Source organism: Triticum aestivum, chromosome 1B (assembly GCF_018294505.1).
Source record: "Triticum aestivum cultivar Chinese Spring chromosome 1B, IWGSC CS RefSeq v2.1, whole genome shotgun sequence".
NCBI classification, from domain to species: Eukaryota; Viridiplantae; Streptophyta; class Magnoliopsida; order Poales; family Poaceae; genus Triticum; species Triticum aestivum.
In genome coordinates, this window is record NC_057795.1 from 206,007,735 (window position 1) to 206,020,617 (window position 12,883).

A 12,883-nucleotide genomic window follows, 5' to 3' on the forward strand; every position below is an offset into this window, starting at 1 on the left:
ACAAAATGGATCTACTCAAACATCATAGGATAACCACATATTGTTGGGAAATAATATATAGCGTTGGCACCATGTTTAAGTAGAGATTACAGCAAGGAGAAGTGGTGTTACACCGCTGCATAGAGGGGGAGAAAGTTGGTGTTGACGGTAGCAAGGTTGTTGATGTAGATCGTCGTCACGATCCTTTCCCCGGTGGCGTTCCGTCGCCACCTGGAGAGAGGGGGAGAGAGCCCCCTCCTTCTTCTTATTATTCCTTGGCCTCCCCCTAGATGGGAGGAGGTTCCCCCTCTAGTCCACGGCTTCCATGGCGGTGGAGGGGCGGGAGCCCCTCTGAGATTGGATCTCCCTCTCTGTTCTCTTCTTTCTCGCGTTTCTATTTTGTGGCCGAAAATAGTTTCTTATATCCCCGGAGATTCGTAACTCCGATTGCGCTGAGATTTTAACATGATTTTCCCCCGGATATAAGCTTCCTTGCGCCTGAAGTAGATATCCAACTGACGTACGAGGTGAGCACAACCCAGCACCGTGCGCCTGGGCCCTAGGGCACGCCCTGGTGTATCTTTGGGGTTGTGGCCCCCCATTTGCATTGATTCCAAGTCCCAAAAATCCCATATTCCAAAGTAATTCTCCATAATTTTTATCGTGTTTGGACTTCGTTCGATATGGATATTCTGCGAAACAAAAAACATGCAACAAACAGGAACTGGCATTTGGCACTAGATCAATAGGTTAGTCCAATAAATCATATAAAATATTGCCAAAAGTATGTGAAAGTTGTATAATATTGGCATGAAACAAACAAAAATTATAGATATGATGGAGACGTATTAGCATTCCCAAGCTTAATTACTGCTAGTCCTCGAGTAGTTAATGATAAAAAAGATAAGTTTTGATGTGGAATGCCACCTAGCATAAACTTGATCATATGTCTAATCATGGCACGAATATAAAGACATAAGTGATTCAAAGCTATGGTCTATAATTTCACATAAAAACATCAATACTCAGGCATTCCAAAAATAATCATGTCTTTCAAAATGTCAATGCTAAAGAAAGCTATCCCTACAAAATCATATAGTCTTGTCATGCTCTGTCTTCTTAACACAAAGTATTTATCATGCACAACCCCGATGATAAGCCGAGCAATTGGTTCATACTTTTTAACGCGCTTCAGCTTTTTCAACCCCCACGCAATACATGAGCGCGAGCCATGGATATAGCACTACGGGTGGAATAGAGTATGATGATAGGGTCAAAAAACAATTCGAAATACCTCGACTTTTTCAGAACAGGTCCGAGTCAAATAGCAATGATTCGAAGCACTTCTTTTTTCATTACACTATTTCGGAAACCTAAGGACTCGATCGTATGGATATGGAAAATATAGGATTTCCGATCCTAGCGGGAAAAGAAGGCTTGCCAAGAATGAACGAAGGTATGATTCTAGGAAATCTAGATTTGAAAGATAAAGAAGACAAAAAAAGTAAGAAAGTCTCACATCAACACGGCTAACCAACGGGTTATGGAGATGCCCATCAATTGATATCAATGCGAGGAGTAGGGATTGCCATGCAATGAATGCATTAAGATCTATAAGTGTATGAAAGCTCCACATGAAAACTAAGTGGGTGTGCAATCTAACTCTATAGTGAAAAATTCCCACTAGTATATGGAAGTGACAACATAGGAGACTCTCTATATGAAAAACATGGTGCTACTTTGAAGCACAAGTGTGGAACTAGCATGCCCCTTCCGTTCCTTCTTTCTTCCATTTTTTTCTTTTTCTTTCTTTCTTTTTTTCTTTTTTTCTTTTGGTTCGGAGTCTCATCCCGACTTGTGGGGAATCATAGTCTCCATCATCCATTCCTCACCGGGACAATGCTCTAATAGTGAAAACTGATGATCATCACACTTCTATTTACTTACAACTCTATACCTATAATAAAATATGACTCTATATGAATGTCTCTGGCAGTGTACCAGGATGTGCAACGATCTAGCATAACAACGATATCAAAAAACATACAAGTCATGGAAATATCATGCTAGCTATCTTACCATCATGCAAAGCAATATGACAATGAATGCTCAAGTCACCAAAACGAAAGCGGTGGAAGTTGCATGGCAATATATCTCGGAATGACTATGGAAAGGCAATAATAGGTAGGTATGGTGGCTGTTTTGAGGAAGATATAATAAGGCGTATGTGTGATAGAGCGTATCATATCACGGGGTTTGGATGCATCGACGAAGTTTGCACCGACTCTCGAGGGCAATGCACGGTACTGTAGAGGCTAGCAAATTGCGGAAAGGTAAGAGTGCGTATATTACATGGACTCACATTAGTCATAAAGAACTCATATACTTATTGCAAAAGTTTATTAGCCCTCGAAGCAAAGTACTACTACGCATGCCCCTAGGGGGAAAGATTGGTAGGAAAAGACCATCGCTCGTCCCCGACCGCCACTCATAAGGAAGACAATCAATAATAAATCATGCTCCAACTTCATATCATAACGAGAGACTATACATGCATGCTTCAGGAATCACAAACCTTAACACCAATATTCTTACTAACCACAATCGTTTACTAGTACCTCCCACATATTCCATCTCTATATCGCAAAATTATTACAAAGAATCAAACATATCATATTCAGTGATCCACAAGTTTTATGTAGGATTTTATAACTAACCATGCAAATGACCAATTCCTGTCGACTCTCTAGATGGATATAAGTGAAGCATGGGAATTTAATTCTTTCTACAAAAGATCATGCTCTAATAAATATAAGTGAAGTAAAAGAGCATTCTACAAACAACGGTTTTCTATGTGAAGAGAAACAGGCAATCCAAACTTTAAATGATATAAGTGAATCACATGAATCATTCTATAAAGCCATACTCAAAAGATATAAGTGAAGTGCAATGAGCATCCTATAAATCAACCATGGACTACCTCATACCATCATGGTGCATAAAAGAAAAGTGAAATCAAACACAAAGACGCTCCAAGATTTACACATATCACATGAACAAAATGAAAACGAAAACATACCGATACTTGTTGAAAAAAGATGGGATGCCTTTCCGGGCATCCCCAAGCTGAGACGCTTGAGTCTCCTTGGATATTTACTTGGGGTGCCTTGGGCATCCCCAAGCTTGAACTCTTGCCTCTCCTCCTTCTCCTCATATCGAGACCTCCTCGATCTTTGAACACTTCATCCACATAAAACTTAACAGAAAACTGGTGAGATCCGTTAGTATAATAAAGCAAATCACTACTTTAAGTACTGTTGCAAACAAATTCATATTTTTTGCACTGTAGCTACTGTATTATAACTTTCCCATGGCTTATACCACCGATAAAAATCGATAATTTCATCAAAATAGGCAAAACAATGCATCAAAAACAGAATTTGTCTTAAATAGGACAATCTGTAGTAATCTGAACTCTAACCATACTTCTGGTACTCCAAAAATTCTGAAACATTAGGATAAAATAAACAATTTGTGTAGCAATACTATGCAAAAAGTTTCAGAAACTTTTGATGTTCCAGTAAAAAATGTAAAACATGCGCTACAGCCAAAGTTTCTGTTTCTGCACCACACATACCAACAGGCAATCTAATCATCCTAGAGACAAATCTTGGCACATTATTTTTATGATACAATGGATTTGTACAAGGGGGTAATTATTTTTGTGAATAACTTCCATGAAAAATTTACATTGTTCCCATGAGCATGAACACAAGTGTTGAAGGTCGACCCTCACTTCTCCAATGCATCACCTTTCAATCGCTTCTCTTTTAGAAAAAGGTTTTTAGGCTCCCCCTATATTTTTTTGTTTTTAAACTTTATAAAAGCACTCAATAGAAATAAATGACTCTCTAAAACTTCCGGGTTGTCTCCTTGGAAACGCTTTCTTTAAAGCCTTAAGCTAGGCATAAAGTGCTCAAGTAATGGATCCACCCGGATACCAAGGTATATCAAAGCCAATTTTAATTAACAATGATTTATAATTAAGTAGTGAGCACAAAGCAACATATATCATGCAATGACAAAGTTTTACTCTCTTCCTATGCATCGGCGTGTCATACAAGAACAATTCATTCACATCAAGTAAAGGCCAATACATAGCATAAAAAGTTTCTTGCAATTTTATCGTGTTGGATACATAGAGAGATTGAGATGTAGTTCCTCTCTCATAATAATCGCAAGTAGGAGCAGCAAGCACATGCATATTATATTCATCAAAATCATCATGTGTAATGGTAAAAGGCAACCCATCAATGTAATCCTTAATAAGTGCAAACTTCTCCGATATAATGTAGTTTGGAGAATTCAAAAAAATAATAGGACTACCATGTGTGGGTGCAATAGCAACAATTTCATTCTCAACATAAGGAACTATAGCAAGTTCATCTTCGGAAACATAATTCATATTGGCATCATGGCCACAATCATAGTAAGCATCAAGTTCATCAAAAAGGGATATTTCAAGTGAATCAACAGGACCATAGCAATTATCATAGAATTCATCCTTCGGTAAGCATGAAGGGACATTGAGAAAGGTATGAGTTGAAGAGTACTCTCATTAGAAGGTGGGCACGAGTAGCTAATCCGTTCTTCCTCCGTTTGTTCTTCGCTCTTCTCATCATCTTTTTCATCCAATGAGCTCACAGTTTCATCAATCTCTTCTTCCATAGACTCCTGCAAAATATTAGTCTCTTCTTGAACTTCTTTCATCGATTTTTTTTCTGGATATAAGCTTTCTTGCGTCCGAAGTAGAGATCCAACTGACATACGAGTTGAGCACAACCCACCACCGCGCACATGGCCCCTAAGGCACGCCGTGGTGTATCCTGGGGGCTGTGGGCCCCCGTTTGCATTGATTCCAAGTCCCAAAATCACATATATTCCAAAATAATTCTTCGTAAATTTTTGATGGATTTGTCCTTGATGGATTTGCTCAGATCTGGTTGTAGCTCATCTACGTTGATGTGTCTTCATGTTGGATATTTCTGATCTACACCACTCTTCATCGACGACGATTGCTGTTCTGCTGCACTGTTCCTATGGGGTCTTAGCATAACGACTTCCCGAATGTCTACTACAATAAGATTTGTTCGGCTCCGGCGAGGGATAGAGAATGACGGTGGCGCGCCTTCGGCCCGCTTCAGTGCTTGTAGTCGTTGCTAGACGGTATATGGATCTAGATGTAATTTTTATTATTTATGCTGTTTGTTGTACTATGACTGAAGATGAGTAGAATGGAAGTTTCCGGCAGAAAAAAATTAATCAAAGAAAAGGAAATGTGTGTTACTGAATTAAAGTCTTAAAGAACAGCGTGCCACTTTATCAAATTGCTCTAACAAAAATAAGAAAACAGAAACGAAGTGAGCACTAGAGTAGAAAAACGGAAAGACAAGAAACAACTGCGCGAGTACCCGTCCCGTCTGTCCCGCGGCCGCTTCCCTCCCCCTTCCACCCTCTTCCTTCCACCCGGATCTCGCGCGCGGCGGAGATAACACCGAGCCACCTCTTCAGCCCTCTCATCCGCGCGGATGAGCGGCGGCTCGGCCCCCCTCCCCTACTCGATGCGAGATGTGGATGGCGGCGCATACAACAACGCCAAGTTCCGCCAACGATCTCGCCTCAAGGTGCTTGTGATCCAGGGCCCCATTTCCTTTCTCAGTATTGGCCGGCGAGAGACCTGGTCTCTGCGGCAGTCACTACGATGTTCTCGAATCCGTGCGCTGCGGCGGTTAGACTCGCTTGGGTGATTCGTTCGGCGTATGTTTATTCGAGGAGCTGAGAACCCGGAAATCTTGTTGGTTCTGAGGGGTTCGTGACCTCGGATCTGTGGGTTTACCTACTTCCCGTAAAGGTGCTGGAACGGATCGTACGTTGGATCTCTGCAGCGTCGGGTCTTAGGTGCTTCTTTTGACTTAGTGATCTGTCTGAGGCTGCTAAGTTAAATGAATGAAGTGGTGATTTGTTGTGATAAATGATTGTGCAGCAAAGTTCACATTGTTGGTATATGTTGCCCTAATCATCTCCATTGGTTTTGTCACCCTAAAAGAATCACATGGCATCGACAGGCATGGAAACTGTTGTGCTTTACCATCACTAGATTGTCAGTTAATTGAATCAAAGCGAAAGCATCTTTAGTTGTTCATTATTGTTTGACTCGTTTGTATTTTAGTCTGTACTTGAACTATGCATAATTGGTCGCCGGTCTAAAATTGAGTTGGACGATGGTTATATGTCATGTTACTGCATGGAATTAGCCAAGATCACTATACCTCTAGAGGTAGGAATTTAAGGAAAAACAAAAACATTCCAGTATAGTTGCTAAAACTATATGGAAAACTATGGAATTCGATAAAGTCAGTAAAGGCTTTCTCTCTTTTGTGTTCGATTTTGGCAGGCTGGTTGTATGTAATATTACGTTACTGCATGAAATTAACCAAGATCATCATATCTTTTAGAAGTAGGAAGTTTAAGCAAATTCTAAAATATGCAGTATAGTTACTTAAACTTTCTGGACAAGGACAACCATGGAATTCTGTAAAGTTAGTAAAAACGTCCTCTCTATTTTTAATGTTTAAAATCCCTGCATTTTTCAATATTTTTTCCGGAATGTCCTTGATTTATAAATTTCCTGCAATATTCCTGTGGACTCCCTAGGCACATTTGATAAAGGAGATAAGCAATCCTAACCGGGTTAACTATCTTGGTTCTTGAGTCAATTATGTTCCAACATCTCGATATGGTGCGAAAGTCGATCTGGGATGCCGGGACAGGTACATGGACAACCAATTGTTTTTAGGTTGTAGCTGGGGTCACTTTATCTATAGAAGTAGAGAAGTTCAGGGAACAAGAAAAATATTCCAGTAAGTTACTATAAATTCGTAGAAAATTATGGAATTCAGTGATACTACTGAAGACTTTTTTCTATTTGTTATTTTCAAAATTCTAGTATTTTTCAAAAACTTTTTTGCATGGTTAAAAAAGTGCGCACAGGTGTGCACTTTAAGTGTGCCTAGGCACTAGGCTACAGCAGAACGCCTTGCACTTAATTGTGCTAGGCGTGCGCTTAGGCGAGATAGGCGCTAGGTAGAGGCAAAACTAGGAATTTCCGCCTAGTGCTTTTTGCAACGTTGCTTTTTCTAAAGGCTCGTATTTTTCTTCTAAATTTTCTTGAATACTCCCGTAGACACTCGTAGGTACATTTGATAAAGAAAATAAGGCATTCTTAAACTGGTTAACTATCTTGAGTCGATTATGTTCTAACATCTCTACATGATACATAAGTCTATCTGGGATGGCTAGGACAATCTTTGGTAGGTTGCTACGTGAAGAGTACATGGAACTGAATTTAAGATTAAAGATTTCTAGCCTGTCACATGGTTGTTTATATTGAGCTCACGGTATAATTAGTTGCCCTTTTCGACTTGGCCCTTACTTTTATTGCTCCAATAGAAGGTAGTTAGTTAACAGAGGAACATTGCCATAGATGTCTCTGTTCACATTTGAGAAAGGAGATAAGATGTCTAGATTTTGGTTCATTATTTTGAGTCGGTCATGTTCCCATGTTGGATGGGTACGTATGTTGGATGAATCTGCCTATATGTAACCGGTTGTAAGCTGCGGCATGCATATGTTCTCATTAATTTGTCCATATACGAATGTATACTTTTCTTTGGTGCCTTATATACGCATATCTATGATGTATTTTGGTGACTTGACTAACATGAGAAACATTATCTTGGTGTACTTTACCTAGGTGTACTTCTTTTTCTTGGTGATTACATTTGGTGGAATACGTTGCCTTGGACTATATGTGATTTTCATTTCCTTGGCACTTGCATGTAGTGGATCTCAATGGCTAGCGTCTTTTCCATCAATTTTGGTAGAATTACGTAACTCTAATGGTCGTGACTGGTGTAGGTATAGTTATGATGACCATGGCTTTGATTTGTTTAGGCACATCTATGATGATTCATTGGTTTGTGATCCACTAATAACAAGAGGGCCTACATTTCAGTGGCCACATATTTTTGTTTTTTGCGGGATTCTCTAGTCTAAACATTTAGTTTCCGTCTGTCGTAGAAGTGCAAACACTGTTGCGCATGACTTATCCAAATTTGGCTGTTTGTATCACCTGAACCACTGTGTGGAATGGGTCTGATGTACCAGCCCATGTGGCCGATTGTGTGGAATGGGGGTCCGATGTACCAGCCCATGTGGCCGATTGTGTCGCGGGCGACCTGCCCAAGCACCGTTAAGTTTTAATAAGGCTATGCTTTATTTAAAAAAAAATGTATTGTGTTTTTAGTATTATAGTTACTTGTGTCTGTCCTTTCTTACGAGGGAGCATATTATCCGAGTTCACATCAGTTTCTTTCCTTGCCATGTAGAATATGCATGTATTGTTGTTATGTGCTAATTAGTTCTTTCCTCTAAGGTTTTTATTTTTCATGTGTAGATGGTTACCCAGGCTCTTATTTCTAAGAGCAGCAAGTACCAATTTGGAAAATTCACCCTTGGGAAATTCTTGAGCCTTTTAATGGTTTCTGGCTTAATATACTTGCTTGCGCACAAAAGTTCGAAGGGTTTTGTATCTGGTGAGCTCCATAACAAAGAAGTAGAGAGTAGACATGCCAGTAAAGATTCTCCTACTATCCGTACATTCTGGAGAAAGCCACCAAGGCTACCTCCACGTCTTCCTCCAAATGAAATATATAAGAACAGTACAATACTTCACCACCCCCCTTCATCTGAATGGACATCCAGGCAGAAGAAAGTAAAAGAAGCATTCGAACATGCATGGTCTGGCTACCGAAATTATGCGCTGGGTCATGATGAGCTTATGCCTTTGAGCCGCAGAGGTGTAGACGGATTAGGAGGTCTAGGTGCTACTGTTGTGGATTCTTTAGACACTGCAATAATAATGGGTGCTGACGATATTGTGTCTGAAGCATCAAAATGGATTGAAGACAACCTAATGAAAAAGATCAGCGAGAAAGGGCAGGTTAACTTATTTGAAACCACTATCCGTGTCTTGGGAGGGCTTCTTAGTGCGTATCATTTGAGTGGTGGAGACCAAGCAGGAGGAGGTGATTCTGGGATAGCAGTAACACCTAACAAGACTAATCCAGATCGTCTTCTGGCAATCTCAAAGGATTTAGCAGACAGATTATTGTTAGCTTTTACATCAAGTCCATCGGCTATACCTTTTAGCGATGTTGTTCTTCGTGATCGTTCTGCACATGCATCCCCTGATGGCTTAAGCAGCACCTCTGAGGCTACAACATTGCAACTGGAGTTCAGTTACCTTAGCAGAATATCAGGAGATCCAAAGTATGACTCAGAGACAATGAAGGTGTTAGAGCATATGCGAACACTCCCAACAGTGGAGGGTTTGGTGCCTATTTATATTAAGTATGTATGGCTTCAACCATTATATACCTTGCGCGACTATGTAAACTTTACCTGTCATCATATTATATTGCATTTTCCTATCATCAGAAGCATTAAATTGTAGAAGAAATGGCTATGTTCTCATTCTTGCCTTCTTGTATGCAGTCCTTACTCTGGACAGTTTAGCGGAGAGAATATTCGACTAGGGTCGCGTGGTGACAGTTACTATGAGTACCTATTAAAAGTTTGGATTCAGCAAGAAAATTATCGTAACACTAGCTTGAAGTATCTATTTGAAATGTATACGGAAGCGATGAAAGGGGTCAAGCATCTTCTTGTTCGAAAAACTACTCCAAATGGGTTAGTTTTTGTTGGGGAGCTTCCCAGTGGACGAAATGGTGCTTTTAGCCCTAAAATGGATCACCTGGTATGCTACTCATCATGCATCTACCACTTTTTCTCTCTAATGAGAACCTCCTCATTTTGTAATCCTTCTTTTCCTGAATAACATTTTTGACCCTAATTTTGATGGACACTAGTTTTCCTTGAGAATTAATGTCATTTCTTCATTCTGTAGGTTTGTTTTCTTCCTGGCACCCTTGCTCTGGGTGCAACAAAGGGTATCACTAAGAAAAAGGCTCTTGAGAGTAATCTTCTAACTAAAGAAGACATAGAAAATCTTCAGCTTGCTGAAGATCTGGCTAAAACTTGTGTTGAAATGTACTTTGTGACTTCTACTGGACTTGCTCCTGAAATTACTTATTTTCACATTGAGGTAAGCAATTCACTGAGCTATGGAGTATCTTGACGTACTCTTGAGCTATCCACATAACATTTTATTTTTCTTATATTTTAACATCTTATTTGGGTCTGGATGTTGCAGGGTAATCCTGATGGTGGACCTGATGGTGGGAACAAAAGTAATGAATATATTAGTGACATCACAATCAAGCCTCTTGATCGTCACAACCTATTACGCCCAGAGACTGTGGAATCCCTATTTGTTTTGCATAGAATCACAGAGGATCCAAAGTAAGATTTTGGGATATTATATAACCTTCAGGCTGCCTACTTTTGTGTTGCATTATGCTAGTTGTTGCTTACTATTACTGTTATAAAAAAAAGCTGTTCTGTGTACAGGTATAGGGAGTGGGGTTGGCAAATTTTTCAGGCCTTCGAGAAGTATACAAAAGTTGATTCTGGTGGTTATACTTCACTGGATGATGTCACAAGCCTACCTCCACCTAGGAGAGACAAAATGGAAACCTTCTTCCTGGGGGAAACATTGAAGTACCTGTATTTGCTGTTTGGTGAAAGTAATATTCTTCCACTGGACAAGTATGTATTTAATACTGAGGCCCACCCACTTCCAGTCATTCGGTCTGTGGTACAGGTTTCTAATACCGTATAGCATCAAATGTATCACTGTTGTACTTAGTGTAGTAAGATGAGAAAGGTTAACTAACAGAAATGTGAGAAATCTTGTAACTTTGTTTTTGGACAACCAGGCTGAAACAATGAGTAGCTTTCTCCTTTCTAGATGTTTGTGCTTGTGCCACAGGCGGTTTAAGTGGCAAGAAAATCGTTCTTGGAAGCAAAGCTCAAAAATGTGTCATCTTCATAGTTTGATACAGAGATCTGCACTTGTATTTATTGGAAGATAATATATCTTCTCTAAACTGTGCAATCCATTCCAATTCTGAAATTACTAAATGGCACCACCAAGATTTTTATCTTTGTTATATCTGCTATCATGTGTCAGCCATCTAACCTCATATAATGTCCCACCAAGTTGGACTATGCCTACCTGGTGAGTGAAACTATGGCTCTATATCTTCTTTATCTCCAGTTGTTCCTCTTTCCTAGCCCTTTTCGTACATGCTCCTCGTTTTTATTTGTTGTATTATGGTGGGTACTTTAAATGCTTGGTTCAAAAAATATTTTGATATCTTCAAACTGGACAATCCTGATTTACATCCTTCATTAGTGGCCACCAAGAATATATATATATATATATATATATATATATATATATATATATATATATATATATATATATTTATATTTGCAGGTGACCAAGAATATTTGTTACTCTAGTTTAACAGTTATCTCTTGATACTGCTGACTGTTTCCAGTTTTGAAATAGCAAATCGTACTAGTTTCTGCCGATTACATCATTTTGTCATTCAGTTCTAGTGGCAGGTTTTGATTATATTAATGTTTTATGTCCCCCTGCATTTGTATACTACAAATACTTGGTACTGATCAGCCTATTCTTTCTAAGATTTCATCAGGCGTCCAAATTTCTTTTCCGCATGACCTGAAGTAAATTAACCATTCGTACCATCTTGATAATAGTTTTGACTTGTGTTAGGATAATCGAGTGTTCAAGCTGTGCTGTTTGCTCATCATATGCATTTAAACAGAATAAGTATTGTGATATATACAACTCTCAGATTTTGGCATGCGTGTACTTTATTGCCTTTGTGAATACATATGAATCACGGTAACTAATTCTGTGACTATTATTTGAGTAGTTGCTGTTTATGCCTGTAATAATAACTCTGGAAATTCTTCTGCTGTCAGATTGTTGAATATTTTACGGTGCTGATGAATTCGCGGTTACGTTTTGTCTCCATTTTCCAATTTGCATCACTCTAATTTTCCATTCTTGCACCTTCGTTAATAGTTTTGTTTCATGACTTCATGTCCGCCATGGAAATTTTGACTTCCAGTTAGCCATTAACTCTGTCCATTGCAGGCGTACCTTTTCTCTCAAGAGAACTGCCCATGCTTGTTTGGAAAGATATTAGTGATAACATGGATAAAATCTGTAGAACCACACATGCAAGATTTTTTCACATAGTTGCATGCTTTTGACACATCGATCACAAATTATGCTTTTAACAAAATTCCATTCAAGTTAACAAACTTGAGGTCAAGCAAGCACACACACATGTCAACGATAGATGCAAGGGCTTATTATTGTCAGTTGTTAGTAAGCGCTCACTGCTTCTTGCATCAATTCCTGGAGTACAATTATTTAAACTTTGTGTTTGTGCTGAAAATACCACTGAACCATAACTTCAGTTGGCAAACATGCATTAACAAGTCATCATTTTATGAATTCTTGCCTTTTTTAGTGACTGCAGGAACTGCCATATTACCTACCAATAGACTAGCTTTGAGCAATAATTATTTTTTATTGACAGCGCAGACGAGCTCTTGATTGAACAAGTCAAACATTTAAATTAAATTGGAATTTCAAGGAAAATGGTTAGTACTCAAGTGAGGTCACTGCCTTCGACAGCACAACCATCTCTATTCTTCAAAGTATGGAGAAGTGAGGTATAGGACTGTCGGGCATTTTTGTAAGAAAGAATTGTCTGGTTCCACAGCTCTTTGATTATGGCTTATCCAGTTTGTTCTAGTGGACAGTCTGCTAACTACTCTT

The 12,883-nt window shown here is 39.2% G+C and overlaps 1 protein-coding gene across 2 annotated transcripts; it reads left to right on the forward strand.

Moving 5' to 3' along the window:
* Nucleotides 1–5,407: 5,407 nt before the first annotated feature.
* LOC123116155 (mannosyl-oligosaccharide 1,2-alpha-mannosidase MNS3) lies at nucleotides 5,408–12,310 on the forward strand. 2 transcript variants are annotated; one of them, XM_044537164.1, is made up of 7 exons: nucleotides 5,408–5,663; nucleotides 8,495–9,450; nucleotides 9,595–9,856; nucleotides 10,007–10,204; nucleotides 10,313–10,461; nucleotides 10,570–10,822; nucleotides 12,191–12,310. In XM_044537164.1, the coding sequence occupies exons 1-7, from the start codon at nucleotides 5,568–5,570 to the stop codon at nucleotides 12,293–12,295; spliced, it is 2,019 nt and encodes a 672-aa protein (XP_044393099.1). In that variant the 5' UTR covers nucleotides 5,408–5,567; the 3' UTR covers nucleotides 12,296–12,310. The 2 variants fall into 2 exon arrangements, with proteins under 2 accessions (XP_044393099.1, XP_044393091.1); XM_044537156.1 differs by lacking the exon at nucleotides 12,191–12,310 and having other exon boundaries at nucleotides 10,570–11,171.
* Nucleotides 12,311–12,883: the final 573 nt, after the last annotated feature.